This window comes from Dendropsophus ebraccatus, chromosome 5 (genome assembly GCF_027789765.1).
Source record: "Dendropsophus ebraccatus isolate aDenEbr1 chromosome 5, aDenEbr1.pat, whole genome shotgun sequence".
Taxonomy (NCBI): Eukaryota; Metazoa; Chordata; class Amphibia; order Anura; family Hylidae; genus Dendropsophus; species Dendropsophus ebraccatus.
The window spans coordinates 603,608-621,416 of NC_091458.1; the positions used below are offsets into that span (position 1 = coordinate 603,608).

Sequence of the window (17,809 nt, forward strand, 5' to 3'; positions counted from 1 at the left end):
TCTGGAGGTCACTGGTAATGGGGCGCTCTGGAGGTCACTGGTAAAGGGGCGCTCTGGAGGTCCCTGGCAATGTGGCGCTCTTTTCAAGAAAACCTCTCCTGTTCTGGACAGTAACTGTCTCGGCCAGAGGTGTCAGCAGAGAGCACTATGTCTGACTTAAAATAAAACGTTTCCTGCAAGACATACAGCAGCTAATAAGTACGGGAAGACTTGAGATTTTTTAATAGAAGTAAATCACAAATCTATATAACTTTATGACACCAGTTGATTTGAATTTTTTTTTCCCGCTGGACAACCCCTTTAACCCCCTTAAGGACGGAGCCACTTTTCGTTTTTGCGCTTTCGTTTTCTTCTCCTCGTGTATATAAGGCCATACATAGCACTTGCTTTTTTCCACCTAGAGACCCACATGATCCCTTATCCTTATTTTTTGCGTCACTAATTGTACTTTGCAATGACGGCTGAATTATACCATAAAGTACACTGCGAGACCAGGAAAAAATTCAATGCGTGGTGAAATTGAAAAAAAAACAAAACGCATTTCTTTTATTTGGGGGGTATTTGTTTGTACGCCATTCGCCCTGGGGTAAAACTGACTTGTTATATATGTTCCTCAGGTGGTTACGATTACAGCGATATATAACTTGTATTTGGTGTAAATAATACAAACCATTGTTACCGAATATACGTTCCTTACAATCGCTCCATTCCCAGGCTTATAGCGCTTTTATCCTTTGGTCTATGCGGCTGTGTCAGGTGTCATTTTTTGGGCCATGATGTGTTCTTTCTATCGGTACCTTGATTGCGCATATACGACTTTTTGATCGCTTTTTATTACATTTTTTTCTGGATTTGATCCGACCAAAAATGCGCAATTTCTCTCCTGTCGCCGACAAGAGTGGATGGGATCATCTCTGCCTCAGCGATGGATCCCTTCACGTCTGATAAGGTAACAGTGAGTAGTGGCTTGGCTCCAGCCGCTTCCGGGTGCTAAACTCTGCAGTCGGCACGCTTCCAATGCAAGCTCTGCATGTTATATTTGGGTTCTCTCTCTGGAATCATGTTGTATGTTTTCCACTGTAGTGATCTTATTGTTTTCCACATTATACCGTGTCAGTATTTTAATTATTAGATTACTGTCACCGGGGGCTGGTTTCTTCACTTATTAATAGTGACATCACTGGTCTGAAATGTATTAATTCTCCTTATGCTGCGTTTACACAGAACAATTATCGTGCAAAGCTGCACGATAACGATCGAATTATAACGATAATCGAACGTGTAAACGCTGCGAACGATCAAACGACGAACGAGAAATCGTTCATTTTGATCTTACAACATGTTCTAAACTTGTTGTTCGTCGTTTGCAAAAAATTTGCATATCGTTCCGTGTAAACAGTCCAACGATTTTTCCTACGTGCGAGATAGGCTTAAGCGATCGCAAAACGAATTTTCCGTACTATATATCGTACCGTCTAAACGCTGATCGTTATGAAAAAATCGTTAATCAGACATCGTTAATCGTACGATCGGGCGAATTATCGTTCTGTGTAAACGCAGCATTAGGAGACTAAAGAATCTACTTCTACTTCCAAAAAGGAGAAGCCAAGGATTCCTGTTAGAAGATGTGTGTCTTGCAACAACAATCTACCATCTAGCTGCAGGAAAAATATTTGTCCCTCATGTATCGGAGATGTTATTAAAAAAGACAGAGCTTCCTTCCTTGAGGACATTAGGAAGATGATGAAAGATGAGATTGCCACATCAATGGCTAGACTCCATCCACCCCTCATAACTCCTCCACCACCTCCTGCTATGCCTCAGAGCCCTGCACCTACCCCTCCAGTCCAGCAGCCCATAGCAGAAGAAATTCCTATAGCAGAGTCGGTCACTAACTATCCGGTCTCTGTATCCGCTTCTGAGGGGTCAATTGCATCCACTTCCAGGAAGCGTAAAAGACATTCTTCAGCATCTTCCTGTGAATCAGGACAGATCTCAGAAGATCTAGAAATTGATGAGGAAACTGAACACAAGGAGGAAATAAAGAAATATTTATTTTCTTCAGACCACACTTCCGCCCTCCTCACAGCAGTCAGAGACTCTTTGGGAATGGAAGAGGTGCAAGAGGAAATAGCGCCCAAAGATAAAATGTTTAGGGGTTTAAAAGCAAAGAAAAAATTAGTCTTCCCAGTGCATGAGGCCTTACAATCTCTAATAACCGATGAATGGATGGAACAAGAAAGAAGACTTCAGGTTCCTGGTGAAATTAAAAGACGTCTTCCCTTTGGGGAAGAAGACATAAGTAAATGGGGAGAGATCCCGAAAATTGATGCGCAGGTAGCAAAAACTACAAAAAAATCCATCTTGCCCTTTGAGGATTCTTCCCAACTAAAAGAGCCTATGGATAGGAAGGCCGAGAGCCTCCTTAGACGTTCCTGGGAGACAGTCTCGTACTCGCTAAAAAATAACATTGCTGCCACCTGTGTTGCTAGGGCTCTCCATGTTTGGATAGAGCAACTGGAGGGCCACTTAAACAACAAATGCCCTAGACAAAAAATAATTGATTCTTTACCCCTGTTAAAAGATGCCACTGCCTTCCTAGCTGACGCCACAGCAGAATCTGTTAGATTTGCTGCTAAGGATGGCGCTCTAACTAACGCAGCCCGCCGCGCCTTTTGGCTGAAAAATTGGACAGGGGACAACACTGCAAAATCCAACATATGCGGTATACCATTTGAAGGGGAATATGTCTTTGGAGCTCCTCTCGATATAATTATCGAAAAGACAGCGGACAAGAAGAAAGCTCTACCTGAAGAGAAGAGCACAACAAAAAAACAACACAAACGACCTAAATTCCAGGAGAGTTATCGAGGCAAAGGGAAGACAGGCCGTTGGAGCTATTCGAAAGGAGGCAAGGGGAGGAATATTTTTTTTCAACCCCAAAGCCTCCCAGGAAAAACAGTGACGTTTGTCCTGTAGGGGGAAGACTGCAGGGCTTTTCAGAAGCATGGGGCTCTAGTACCGAGTACATCTGGGCAGTGGATATCATCAAAAAGGGATATCAAATAGAATTCACTCATCACCCCCCACGAAGGTTCACCATTTCCAGGCAGTCTTCAAATTCCCTACAAACAGAGCTGGTAGAGAATGTACGGAAACTACACCACATGGAAGTCATCTCTCCAGTTTCTCTAAAAGAAAGAAGATCGGGTCATTACTCGAATCTATTTCTTGTAAAAAAAAAAAATAAAAAAAACCTGCACCTTTCGCCTAATCATAAATTTAAAACCTCTAAATTAATTTGTGAAATATGCATGGTTCTAGATGGAGTCTATAAAATCCACCACTCCTCTAATAGCGTCAAACGCATGGATGGCCTCCATAGACCTTCAAGACGTGTATTATCATGTCCCAATACATCCCCAGTCTCAGAAATTCCTGAGATTTGCGATACAAATAAACAAAAGGATTTGCCACTTCCAATTCAGAGCTCTCTCGTTCGGGATTTCATCTGCCCCACGAATCTTTACCAACGTGATGTCAGAGGTTGTGTCTTTTCTCCATCTACAGGGGGTAAATGTAGTGGCTTACCTGGACGACCTACTGATAATTGCAGATTCTCATTCGAAACTCCATCAGGATCTGCAAACAACCCGCTGTCTGCTTTCTTCACTGGGTTGGATCATCAATGAAAACAAATCGGACCTGGTTCCATCTCCCAGGAAAGTTTTCTTGGGAATCCTCTTGGACTCCAGTCTTCAGATGTCTTTTCTTCCAGAAGAAAAGATCATAAAACTCCTCACAAAGATCAGGAAATTTAAGAACAGCTCTCTGTCATCTGTAAGGGAAGCCATGTCAGTGCTGGGATCTATGACATTGTGTATACCAGCGGTTCCATGGAGTCAGGCTCATTCCCGAGTCCTACAGGCCCAGATCCTAAAAGTATGGGACAAAAAACCGTCAGGGCTAGACAAAAAGATAGCCCTCACTCCACAGGTGAAACAATCACTGCACTGGTGGCGCGCAAACCTCGAGAAAGGAGTACAGTGGAATCCTCATCCCAAAGTAATCCTGAAAACAGACGCAAGTCGGACAGGGTGGGGGGCTCAAACAGGGACTCATTTCTTTCAGGGAATCTGGAATCCAGACGATATGAGGGACTCCTCAAACCTCAGGGAGCTGAGAGCGGTTCAGTATTCCCTTCTGGCAGCAAAACATCCTAGATGGGTACATGTTCACATACTGTCAGACAATATCACGACAGCAGCCCACCTAAGACACCAGGGGAGCGCAAAACACAACAGTCTGTGGTCTGTCTCCCAACAGATTCTCTCCTGAACAGAGTCACATCTTCTGTCCCTATCAGCAACCCATCTAAAAGGGACAGAGAACACCGAAGCGGATTTTCTCAGCCGCAACCAGATTCAGCCGGGAGAATGGTGTCTAAAAGAACAGGTATTCCATCAACTAGTGGATCGTTGGGGACGTCCCGAAATCGATTTATTTGCCTCAAAAAAGAACAGGAAAGTAAGGAACTTTTACTCCCTATATAGATGCGCTAACTTAAACTTGGAAGGTAAAATTAGCATACGCATTCCCTCCAATACCTCTGATACCCAGAGTACTACAAAAGGTCAGAGACCAAAGGTCAAAGGTTATCCTCATAGTCCCGTAGTGGCCAAAAAGAAGCTGGTTCGGACTTCTAAAGACCTTGGCCCTAGAAAACCCTGTTCTCCTTCCACATCAGACAGATCTTCTATTTCAGGGCCCAATATTCCATCCGGATCCAGCGAAACTACATCTCTCAGCATGGATCCTGAGCGGTGAATGTTAAGAATCCAGGGTCTCTCAGAAAGTGTAATATCAACACTGATGGAAAGCCGGAAAAAGGTAACAAACTCCATCTATTTGAAAGTCTGGAAAGTTTTTTTCTGTCTGGTGCAAAACTCCACCTCCCTTTCCTGCTGAACCTAATATATCTCAGATAGTAGATTTCCTACAGGCCGGACTATCCAAGGGTCTCAAACCAGCGACCTTATAAGTACAGGTTTTGGCTCTATCTGCCATATATGACAAAAATCTAGCAGACCACCGAAGGATGAAGAGGTTCATCAAAGCGGCTTCCAGAATTAATCCCAAACCTCAGATTATTCATCCAGCATGGGATTTAAATGTGGTCCTAGAGGGCCTAACAAGCGCCAAATTTGAGCCCATTTCAGAACTTAACAATAGACTTCTCTCTTACAAGACTGTCTTTCTAGTGGCCATTTGTTCTGCAAGAAGGGTGAGTGAGATCCAGGCCCTAAGTATCCGTAAGCCCTATTGCACGATTTCTGTGGATTGTATAATCTTAAAAACAAACCCCTCGTTCCTACCTAAAGTGGTCACAGAGTTCCACAAGTCCCAGGACATCATCCTGCCGCCTTTTTGCCCAGACCCTAAAAACGATCTGGAGAAAAAATTCCATACTCTGTAGCAGTACTTCAATACATCGAAACTACATCTCCCTGGAGAATAGATCAAAGTTTATTTGTACAATTCCAGGGCAAGAATAAAGGCAAAAAAGTATCAAAGAGTACCATTGCCAGATGTAGAGTGTGCCCTGATATTGATTGGAGAAGGAAGGTTCTGAGCTCTGTACGCCTCCGTTATAGCATTCTTTATCCAAGATCAGTCTCCACCTCATGGGCAGAGAGGGCCTCTGCTTCCTGGAACAAATCTGCAGGGCAGCGACTTGGTCGTCTCCCCACACATTCATCAGACATAGACTACTACTACAGTCAAGCGAAGACCTGACCTTCGGCAGGAAGGTCCTTCAGGCTGTGGTCCCTCCCTAAGAGTAATGTTTGGTATTACTCCTGTGGTGCCAACGTGAGAGAAAATAGGATTAGTTCTTACCGGTAAACCGGTTTCTTCGACCTTCACGACGGCACCAATATCCCTCCCTAGTATTGTATGAAAATATGATACGTGGTGCTAAATGACTGTTATAAAGGCACTGGTGTTGGGAGGAAGGGGAGGGGCTTTTAACCTCTCGTGCTTTTTCCTGTCCCTAGGGTATAACCTATCCTCCTATGGTGCCGTCGTGAAGGTCCAAAGAAACCGGCTTACCGGTAAGGACTAATCCTATTTTTGCACTTTGGGATTTTTTTTGCGCTGACGCCGTTTACCGTACGAGATCAGGAATGTGATTAATAGTTCGGGCGATTACGCATGCGGCGATAACAAACTTGTTTGTTTATTTGTTTATTTACTTTTATTTAAAACCTGGGAAAAAGGGGGTGATTCAGACTTTTATTAGGGGAGGGGGCTTTTTACTAATACTTACTTTTTTTTTTTTTTTTTTTACACATATACTAGAAGCCCCCCTGGGGTTAGGGTTATTCCCCCCCTGGGGTTAGGGTTATTCCCCCCCTGGGGTTAGGGTTATTCCCCCCTGGGGTTAGGGTTATTCTCCCCTGGGGTTAGGGTTACTCCCCCCCTGGGGTTAGGGTTATTTCCCCCCCTGGGGTTAGGGTTATTTCCCCTCTCTGTGTCCCAGCAGACTATCTAAGGCTCTCGGTGTCCCAGCAGACTATCTAAGGCTCTCGGTGTCCCAGCAGACTATCTAAGGCTCTCGGTGTCCCAGCAGACTATCTAAGGCTCTCGGTGTCCCAGCAGACTATCTAAGGCTCTCGGTGTCCCAGCAGACTATTTAAGGCTCTCTGTGTCCGAGCAGACTATCTAAGGCTCTCTGTGTCCGAGCAGACTATCTAAGGCGGCACCAGCTTCACCAAGGGGAGTGGCAGTGGAACCCAGAAGTGTTCCAAAAGATGCGGCATCTATGGAGAGTGCCGGAAGTGGACTTGTTTGCCACGAGGGTGAATGGGCAGGTGAGGCAGGTTTTCTCACTGTCCCCAGCGGTGGATGTCACAGAGCTGGAGGTGGGAGCTGATGTAAGCCCGAGTCATCCTAATGGCGCCATTCTGGCCGCGGAGGGCCTGGGGGACTTGTCCGTGACGGATCCATGGGTGCTTCCAGATCAGCCTGACCTGCTACTTCAGGGTCCAGTGCAACGTCCTCAGGTAGAGCGGCTGCATCTGACGGTCTGGCTACTGAAAGGTTAATCCTGAAAGGGAAAGGACTGTCGGATGCGGTCATCACTACAATGCAGAAGAGTAGAAAGCCCATAACCTGCAAGTTCTATTTCAGGATTTGGAAAGTCTTTGACACCTAATCTGCACACATTCTAGATTTCCTGCAAAAGGACTTAAAGCGGCGACGCTTAAAGTGCAAGTCTCAGCGCTAGGAGCGCTTTACAATAAGCCAGCCAGACATCCGTGGCTTGTAAGGTCCTTTACTGTCATGTCTAAACTCTGTCCTAAGATCCCGAGAAGAGTTCCTCCCAAGGGCCTAAATACAGTCCTAAACGTTCTACTGAAGGCTCCATTGGAACCTATGATATTGATATGATGGAGGCGCCTCTGAAATTAAAGGCAGCTTTGTTAGTGGCGGTAACATCAGGAGGGTCAGCGACATGCTTCATTTCTCCACTACTGAGCCGTATACTAAGATTCTATCCGACAGCATTGTGTTCAGGCCAGACCCCTCCTTCTTGCCCAAAGTAACAGCAGACTTGGATAGGTCTCAGGAGGTGGGACTGCCATCATTGTGTGATAACCCTAAGAATGACCAGGAGTCAGGAGAGCAGGTCTTCACTATTGAGATAGAACCAGTTCATTTAGGAAAGCTACGTCTGTGTTTGTTCAGTTTGCGGGGCCCAATAGAGGTGATAGGATAACCAGGGCCCCCCTAGTCAGATCGGACAAGCTATCTGCTTGTGATCCTCATCCTCCTCTGGACTCTCTCTCTCTCTCTCTTAGGTCTCACTCTCTACATGCGCGGTGGTAACTTCCTGGGCTGGAAAAGGGGATGCTACTCTAGATCTGTAGAGCGGCTGTCTGGTCTTCCTCACACCTTTCGGCATTACATATTGGACCTTTCCTCCTCTTCTGACGTTTCGTTTGGGAGGAAAGTGTTGCGAGCTGTTTTCTTTCCCTGAATTCCTCTCTGGTATTCTCTCCGCTGGTGCTGTCATGTCAATGGGGAGAACAGTAGTTCCTCACCGGTAATGCTGTTTCCCCGAGTACATGCCGGCACCAGGGCATTCCCACCCTTCAGTTTCTGTTTCGGCAGTGTATTAGTCTCGTGTGTTAGTATAAGGTTGTACATATGCAGTTGTCTGCTAGTAAGGCTCTCTTCAGTCCCAGGAGTTCACGGAGGATGGAGAGGAGGGCCTGTCCTCCTATCTCCAGGTTTCCTGTCCCTGGGAGCGGAGTCCCTCTCTCTTCTGGTGCTGTCATGTGAATGGGAAAACCTCAATACCGGTGAGTAACTCCTGTTTTCTGTCTCCCTCACAGACTTCCCTGTTATACCCTCTCTGCCCTCTGGGGGCACTGTTCTGGTGAAGCCTCTTTCATCCGCCATCACCGGTTTACGTCGATTTGGTCATCGATCCTGTTTAGTTTCTGATTGTGTTATCATAACTACTGGCGGGTTCGGTGAAGGAGATGGCAAACACCAAAGATTAAGAGACCTCCATCTTCTCCTACAAGAGGAAGACACCTGGGGCCGAGAGGTGACGACAAGCCAATGGGGTAACTAGAAGTGGTGATGGGGCATTTATTGATAAGGTGTGGAGGCTGGTGGGGCAGGTATTGATATGACATGGCACCCCATGGATGTTCCCCATGCTGGGGGCTTCTCTTCCCACCACCTGTTGTTTTCGCGGATCAGATGGGCGTCTCCTGCACTCTCTCTCCCCCCTGACGAGCGGGGACATCCTGGTTCTTGGTGGCCGCTTCTCTCCCTCTCGTCCAGCTGATCATGCGCTGATCCTCACATATGATCAGGAGACGGGTGCCGTGACTGTAACACAGAAACATGTGTGCCCGGAGCTCAGGCGATGGCGGCACACAGCCACCGAGGTGTCGCTGTGCGGTAAGGAACCTTCCAAGGCCAAATCTGATGATTACTGTATAATTCCCGGCTTCCTCCATGTGTGTAATCCCCAGCTAGCTCCTCCTCCTCCTCCACCATGTGTGTAATCCCCAGCTAGCTCCTCCTCCTCCACATGTGTGTAATCCCCAGCTAGCTCCTCCTCCTCAACCATGTGTGTAATCCCCAGCTAGCTCCTCCTCCTCCACCATGTGTGTAATCCCCAGAGAGCTCCTCCTCCTCCACATGTGTGTAATCCCCAGCTAGCTCCTCCTCCTCCACCATGTGTGTAATCCCCGACTCCCTCCTCCTCCACCATGTGTGTAATCCCCAGCTAGCTCCTCCTCCTCCACCATGTGTGTAATCCCCAGCTAGCTCCTCCTCCTCCACCATGTGTGTAATCCCCAGATAGCTCCTCCTCTTCCACATGTGTGTAATCCCCGGCTCCCTCCTCCTCCTCCACCATGTGTGTAATCCCTGGCTCCCTCCACCTCCTCCTCCTCCACCATGTGTGTAATCCCCGACTCCCTCCTCCTCCTCCACCATGTGTGTAATCCCCGGCTCCCTCCTCCTCCACCATGTGTGTAATCCCCGGCTCCCACCTCCTCCTCCACCATGTGTGTAATCCCCGGCTCCCACCTCCTCCTCCACCATGTGTGTAATCCCCGGCTCCCACCTCCTCCTCCACCATGTGTGTAATCCCCGGCTCCCTCCTCCTCCTCCACCATGTGTGTAATCCCCGGCTCCCACCTCCTCCTCCACCATGTGTGTAATCCCCGGCTCCCACCTCCTCCTCCACCATGTGTGTAATCCCCGGCTCCCACCTCCTCCTCCACCATGTGTGTAATCCCCAGATAGCTCCTCCTCCACCATGTGTGTAATCCCCGGCTCCCTCCTCCTCCACCTCCTCCTCCTCCACCATGTGTGTAATCCCCGGCTCCCTCCTCCTCCTCCACCATGTGTGTAATCCCCGACTCCCTCCTCCTCCTCCACCATGTGTGTAATCCCCGGCTCCCTCCTCCTCCACCATGTGTGTAATCCCCGGCTCCCACCTCCTCCTCCACCATGTGTGTAATCCCCGGCTCCCACCTCCTCCTCCACCATGTGTGTAATCCCCGGCTCCCACCTCCTCCTCCACCATGTGTGTAATCCCCGGCTCCCACCTCCTCCTCCACCATGTGTGTAATCCCCGGCTCCCACCTCCTCCTCCACCATGTGTGTAATCCCCGGCTCCCACCTCCTCCTCCACCATGTGTGTAATCCCCGGCTCCCTCCTCCTCCTCCACCATGTGTGTAATCCCCGGCTCCCACCTCCTCCTCCACCATGTGTGTAATCCCCGGCTCCCACCTCCTCCTCCACCATGTGTGTAATCCCCGGCTCCCACCTCCTCCTCCACCATGTGTGTAATCCCCGGCTCCCACCTCCTCCTCCACCATGTGTGTAATCCCCGGCTCCCACCTCCTCCTCCACCATGTGTGTAATCCCCAGATAGCTCCTCCTCCACCATGTGTGTAATCCCCGGCTCCCTCCTCCTCCACCTCCTCCTCCTCCACCATGTGTGTAATCCCCGGCTCCCTCCTCCTCCTCCACCATGTGTGTAATCCCCGGCTCCCTCCTCCTCCTCCACCATGTGTGTAATCCCCGGCTCGCTCCCTCCTCCTCCACCTCCTCCACCATGTGTGTAATCCCAGGCTCCCTCCTCCTCCTCCACCATGTGTGTAATCCTCTGCTCCCTCCTCCTCCTCCACCATGTGTGTAATCCTCTGCTCCCTCCTTCTCCACCTCCTCCACCATGTGTGTAATCCCCGGCTCCCTCCTCCTCCTCCACCATGTGTGTAATCCCCGGCTCCCTCCTCCTCCTCCACCATGTGTGTAATCCCCAGCTAGCTCCTCCTCCTCAATGTGTGTAATCCCCAACTCCCTCCTCCTCCACCATGTGTGTAATCCCCAGCTAGCTCCTCCTCCTCCATGTGTGTAATCCCCGACTCCCTCCTCCTCCTCCACCATGTGCGTAATCCCCGGCTCCCTCCTCCACCATGTGTGTAATCCCCGGCTCCCTCCTCCTCCTCCACCATGTGCGTAATCCCCGGCTCCCTCCTCCACCATGTGTGTAATCCCCGGCTCCCTCCTCCTCCACCTCCTCCACCATGTGCGTAATCCCCGGCTCCCTCCTCCTCCTCCACCATGTGCGTAATCCCCGGCTCCCTCCTCCTCCTCCACCTCCTCCACCATGTGCGTAATCCCCGGCTCCCTCCTCCTCCTCCACCATGTGCGTAATCCCCGGCTCCCTCCTCCTCCACCTCCTCCTCCACCTCCTCCACCATGTGCGTAATCCCCGGCTCCCTCCTCCTCCTCCTCCTCCACCATGTGTGTAATCCCCGGCTCCCTCCTCCACCATGTGTGTAATCCCCGGCTCCCTCCTCCTCCACCTCCTCCACCATGTGCGTAATCCCCGGCTCCCTCCTCCTCCTCCACCATGTGCGTAATCCCCGGCTCCCTCCTCCTCCTCCACCTCCTCCACCATGTGCGTAATCCCCGGCTCCCTCCTCCACCTCCTCCACCATGTGCGTAATCCCCGGCTCCCTCCTCCTCCTCCACCATGTGCGTAATCCCCGGCTCCCTCCTCCTCCACCTCCTCCTCCACCTCCTCCACCATGTGCGTAATCCCCGGCTCCCTCCTCCTCCTCCACCATGTGTGTAATCCCCGGCTCCCTCCTCCTCCTCCACCATGTGTGTAATCCCCGGCTCCCTCCTCCTCCTCCACCATGTGTGTAATCCCCGGCTCCCTCCTCCTCCACCATGTGTGTAATCCCCGGCTCCCTCCTCCTCCTCCACCATGTGTGTAATTTCCGGCTCCCTCCTCCTCCACCATGTGTGTAATCCCCAGCTAGCTCCTCCTCCTCCACCTCCTCCTCCTCCACCATGTGTGTAATCCCCGGCTCCCTACTCCTTCTCCTCCTCCACCATGTGTGTAATCCCCGACTCCCTCCTCCTCCTCCTCCACCACCATGTGTGTAATCCCCGGCTCCCTCCTCCTCCTCCACCATGTGTGTAATCCCCGACTCCCTCCTCCTCCTCCTCCTCCTCCTCCTCCTCCTCCTCCTCCTCCACCATGTGTGTAATCCCCGGCTCCCTCCTCCTCCACCATGTGTGTAATCCCCGGCTCCCTCCTCCTCCTCCACCATGTGTGTAATCCCCGGCTCCCTCCTCCTCCTCCACCATGTGTGTAATCCCAGGCTCCCTCTTCCGCCTCCTCCTCCACCATGTGTGTAATCCCCAGATAGCTCTTTCTCCTCCACCATGTGTGTAATCCCCGACTCCCTCCTCCTCCACCATGTGTGTAATCCCCGGCTCCCTCCTCCTCCTCCACCATGTGTGTAATCCCCAGCTAGCTCCTCCTCCACCATGTGTGTAATCCCCGGCTCCCTCCTCCTCCTCCACCATGTGTGTAATCCCCGGCTCCCTCCTCCTCCTCCACCATGTGTGTAATCCCCGGCTCCCTCCTCCTCCTCCACCATGTGTGTAATCCCCGACTCCCTCCTCCTCCTCCACCATGTGTGTAATCCCCAGCTAGCTCCTCCTCCTCAATGTGTGTAATCCCCGACTCCCTCCTCCTCCACCATGTGTGTAATCCCCAGCTAGCTCCTCCTCCTCCATGTGTGTAATCCCCGACTCCCTCCTCCTCCTCCACCATGTGCGTAATCCCCGGCTCCCTCCTCCACCATGTGTGTAATCCCCGGCTCCCTCCTCCTCCTCCACCATGTGCGTAATCCCCGGCTCCCTCCTCCACCATGTGTGTAATCCCCGGCTCCCTCCTCCTCCACCTCCTCCACCATGTGCGTAATCCCCGGCTCCCTCCTCCTCCTCCACCATGTGCGTAATCCCCGGCTCCCTCCTCCTCCTCCACCTCCTCCACCATGTGCGTAATCCCCGGCTCCCTCCTCCTCCTCCACCATGTGCGTAATCCCCGGCTCCCTCCACCTCCTCCTCCACCTCCTCCACCATGTGCGTAATCCCCGGCTCCCTCCTCCTCCTCCTCCACCATGTGTGTAATCCCCGACACCCTCCACCTCCTCCACCATGTGTGTAATCCCCGGCTCCCTCCTCCTCCTCCACCATGTGTGTAATTTCCGGCTCCCTCCTCCTCCACCATGTGTGTAATTTCCGGCTCCCTCCTCCTCCACCATGTGTGTAATCCCCAGCTAGCTCCTCCTCCTCCACCTCCTCCTCCTCCACCATGTGTGTAATCCCCGGCTCCCAACTCCTTCTCCTCCTCCACCATGTGTGTAATCCCCGACTCCCTCCTCCTCCTCCTCCACCACCATGTGTGTAATCCCCGGCTCCCTCCTCCTCCTCCACCATGTGTGTAATCCCCGACTCCCTCCTCCTCCTCCTCCTCCTCCTCCACCATGTGTGTAATCCCCGGCTCCCTCCTCCTCCACCATGTGTGTAATCCCCGGCTCCCTCCTCCTCCTCCACCATGTGTGTAATCCCCGGCTCCCTCCTCCTCCACCATGTGTGTAATCCCCGGCTCCCTCCTCCTCCTCCACCATGTGTGTAATCCCCGGCTCCCTCCTCCTCCTCCACCATGTGTGTAATCCCAGGCTCCCTCTTCCGCCTCCTCCTCCACCATGTGTGTAATCCCCAGATAGCTCTTTCTCCTCCACCATGTGTGTAATCCCCGGCTTCCTCCTCCTCCTCCACCATGTGTGTAATCCCCAGCTAGCTCCTCCTCCACCATGTGTGTAATCCCCGGCTCCCTCCTCCTCCTCCACCATGTGTGTAATCCCCGGCTCCCTCCTCCTCCTCCACCATGTGTGTAATCCCCGGCTCCCTCCTCCTCCACCACCATGTGTGTAATCCCCGGCTCGCTCCCTCCTCCTCCTCCACCTCCTCCTCCTCCACCTCCTCCTCCTCCACCATGTGTGTAATCCCCGGCTCCCTCCTCCTCCTCCACCATGTGTGTAATCCCCGGCTCCCTCCTCCTCCTCCACCATGTGTGTAATCCCCGGCTCCCTCCTCCTCCTCCACCATGTGTGTAATCCCCGACTCCCTCCTCCTCCTCCACCATGTGTGTAATCCCGGGCTCCCTCCTCCTCCACCATGTGTGTAATCCCCGGCTCCCTCCTCCTCCTCCTCCTCCACCATGTGTGTAATCCCCGGCTCCCTCCTCCTCCTCCTCCTCCACCATGTGTGTAATCCCAGGCTCCCTCCTCCTCCTCCTCCACCATGTGTGTAATCCCCGGCTCCCTCCTCCTCCTCCACCATCATGTGTGTAATCCCCGGCTCTGTGGTGCAGCCATGTGACACCTCCTATAATTCCTGCAGGTCTCCTCTACCTCTTGGTGTTTGGAGGTCGCTGGGTGGAGTCCTCCGCTCTCCTGGACGCCGCTTTCCTGCACACACGGGACTTATCCTTGGCCGAGGTCAGTCAGCGGGGATACAGGATACAGTGACTGATTGCTCTCTCAGCGCTGGAACCTTCGTCCCTCTCTGCAGGGGGCGCTCTAGCTAGTGATCTGCCCCCCGCCCTGCTGACTGACACCACAGGGGAGAATAGTGCGTGTGTGTGTGTGGGGGGGGGCACATGTAGATGTAGCTGTGTATCTGGGGGGGGGGGGGGCAGATGTATCTGGGGGGGCAGATGTAGCTGTGTATCTGGGGGGGCAGATGTAGATGTAGCTGTGTATCTGGGGGGCAGATGTAGCTGTGTATCTGGGGGGGCAGATGTAGCTGCGGAGCTCTTCTCACCATGTCGCTGTGTATCTGATATGTGAGGCCTCTGTTACTGCTCAGCACCCGTCTGTAGTGGTCACCAGTCCCTTCTGTGACAGTTCTGCAGGGGGGTCAGTTAGTGAGGAGTGAGATGTTCTGCAGGGGGGTCAGTCAGTAATGTTGGGGGAGGGGTGATGTGCAGTAGATGGTTGGTAACTCTGCCTCTTTGTCGGCAGGTTCCTGTGGTGGGCGTGGCCCCGACGAGCTGTCACAGTCACAGTAGCTGTGGATGGGCCGGAGGAGCGGTGATATCAGGGGGTCTCCTGGCCTCGGGGACCCCCTCAGGCTCCATTACTGTCCTTGCGCCCGGACACTCTCACTTTTCATGGGAACGTCTGGACACCACCCCCCCGCTGACCCCCAGGTGACTATGATATCTCTGCTGTGTGTGGAGGGGGAGGGGTTCTCTGCGGTGCCAGCAGTCCTTCCTGTGGAGGGGGATTCTCTGCGGTACCAGCAGTCCTTCCTGTGGAGGGGGATTCTCTGCGGTGCCAGCAGTCCTCCTGTGGAGGGGGATTCTCTGCGGTGCCAGCAGTCCTTCCTGTGGAGGGGGATTCTCTGCGGTGCCAGCAGTCCTTCCTGTGGAGGGGGATTCTCTGCGGTGCCAGCAGTCCTTCCTGTGGAGGGGGATTCTCTGCGGTGCCAGCAGTCCTTCCTGTGGAGGGGGATTCTCTGCGGTGCCAGCAGTCCTTCCTGTGGAGGGGGATTCTCTGCGGTGCCAGCAGTCCTTTCTGTGAAGGGGTAGGGGGATTCTCTGCGGTGCCAGCAGTCCTTCCTGTGAAGGGGGATTCTCTGCGGTGCCAGCCTCTATCTCCGCTTGCTGGCAGTAAGGGGCACTTGGGGAGCGTGCAGTGACCTTGTGGCTTCTTCTGGTCTGCAGATACTCGCACAGCTCACATGTGGTTGGTGACACGCTGATCCTGCTGGGGGGGGTCTGGATTCATGCTCCAGGGGTCCCCGGACTGTCTCTGGTGGATCTGATCAGCGGCCATGTCTCTGAGTACACCATCAACTCTGTGAGTATTTACCCCCAGTCCTCACTCCCATCTACCCAATTCCCTCAACCCCCCCATCTTCCTGGCTGCCTTCCCCATCCCCCCCCTCTCCTGCCTGTCTACCCCCATCCCCCCCTACTGGCCGTCTACCTGCCTAATTCCCTCAACCCCCCGTCTTCCTGGCTGCCCATCTCTCCTGCAACCCCCCGTCATCCGGCCCCCCCCCCCTCCGGCCGGTCTGCCCCCATGATCACTGTGTTGCTCCCTCCTGCAGGCCCGGCTGGAGTGGCCGCTGATGCTACATGGACACAGCTCCGTCCTCCTCCCGGACAAGAAGCGGGTGGTGGTCCTCGGTGGTGGTGGCACCTGCTTCTCCTTTGGGACTCACCTGAATGAGCAGCCGATTCTATTGGAGCTGCCGTATCCCACATGAGCCGCACTACATCCCTCCGGAGCAGAACTCCTGCCTCAGTGGTGTCTGGGTGGAGGAGCAACAGGAAAACAGCCGAGACAGCGGCACGTCCATGAGACGTATATGTATACCGCCCTATACTGTGGTGTAGTTGAAGCAGTTGACAAATCCTGAGAAATAAATGTACGAGAAAGAATCAAAACGGAAAGAGAATAATAATAAATATTATTATTATTATTATTATTATTATTAGAAAGACTGAGGTGGATATGTAAGAAGATTGAAGGATTTATTCCACAGTAATAGAAACCAGATAAAAGATGCAATAATAACCTGCAGATCAGTAAATGATAGACATATAACATTAGTGAGTACTCTGCGCATGCAAACGGACGGAAAAATGAGAAAAAGGAAAAAAAAAAAAATATATGAATAAAAAATATAGAAAATTAAAAATAAAAATAAGAATATGAAAATATATAAAAATAAATATATGGGAGTTGGTCTATTGACCAAGTGATGCAGCAATATTGGTAATAAGAAATCTATATAAAATGTCCTAGAGATGGATATTAGTTGATATTCTGTATCCTGATGTTATACTGTGGTTGCGGGTATATACCGGTAATTACAGAGCGCATCTGACACTGTTATATGGTGACAAGCAGCGGTAACACAGGAGTCAGCTGTGATTGGTTGTAATTGTTGTAACAATGGAGCGCGGTCAGGAATATAGCACCTTGTGGCTCCATGAATGGCGCTGTAACAATGGAGCGCGGTCAGGAATATAGCACCTTGCGGCTCCATGAATGGCGCTGTAACAATGGAGCGCGGTCAGGAATATAGCACCTTGTGGCTCCATGAATGGCGCTGTAACAATGGAGCGCGGTCAGGAATATAGCACCTTGTGGCTCCATGAATGGCGCTGTAACAATGGAGCGCGGTCAGGAATATAGCACCTTGTGGCTCCATGAATGGCGCTGTAACAATGGAGCGCGGTCAGGAATATAGCACCTTGTGGCTCCATGAATCGTGCTGTAACAATGGAGCGAGGTCAGGAATATAGCACCTTGTGGCTCCATGAATGGCGCTGTAACAATGGAGCGCGGTCAGGAATATAGCACCTTGTGGCTCCATGAATCGTGCTGTAACAATGGAGCGTGGTCAGGAATATAGCACCTTGTGGCTCCATGAATGGCGCTGTAACAATGGAGCGCGGTCAGGAATATAGCACCTTGTGGCTCCATGAATGGCGCTGTAACAATGGAGCGTCTTCAGGAATATAGCACCTTGTGGCTCCATGAATGGCGCTGTAACAATGGAGCGCGGTCAGGAATATAGCACCTTGTGGCTCCATGAATCGTGCTGTAACAATGGAGCGTGGTCAGGAATATAGCACCTTGTGGCTCCATGAATGGCGCTGTAACAATGGAGCGCGGTCAGGAATATAGCACCTTGTGGCTCCATGATTGGCGCTGTAACAATGGAGCGCGGTCAGGAATATAGCACCTTGTGGCTCCATGAATGGCGCTGTAACAATGGAGCGCGGTCAGGAATATAGCACCTTGTGGCTCCATGAATCGTGCTGTAACAATGGAGCGCGGTCAGGAATATAGCACCTTGTGGCTCCATGAATGGCGCTGTAACAAT

The 17,809-nt window shown here is 51.9% G+C and overlaps 1 protein-coding gene across 4 annotated transcripts in view; it reads left to right on the top strand.

The window, feature by feature from the left end:
- The window catches only part of LCMT2 (leucine carboxyl methyltransferase 2), a 42,948-nt gene extending 26,406 nt beyond the window's left edge, over nt 1–16,542 (top strand). For all 4 annotated transcript variants that reach the window (XM_069969276.1, XM_069969277.1, XM_069969278.1 and 1 more), the window contains exons 10-15: nt 8,400–8,636; nt 8,776–8,979; nt 14,306–14,403; nt 14,929–15,116; nt 15,633–15,768; nt 16,022–16,542. In XM_069969276.1, the coding sequence (XP_069825377.1) occupies nt 8,400–8,636; nt 8,776–8,979; nt 14,306–14,403; nt 14,929–15,116; nt 15,633–15,768; nt 16,022–16,180 (1,022 nt within the window). In that variant the 3' untranslated portion in view covers nt 16,181–16,542. The remainder of the gene's footprint in view (nt 1–8,399; nt 8,637–8,775; nt 8,980–14,305; nt 14,404–14,928; nt 15,117–15,632; nt 15,769–16,021) is intronic.
- Nucleotides 16,543–17,809: the final 1,267 nt, after the last annotated feature.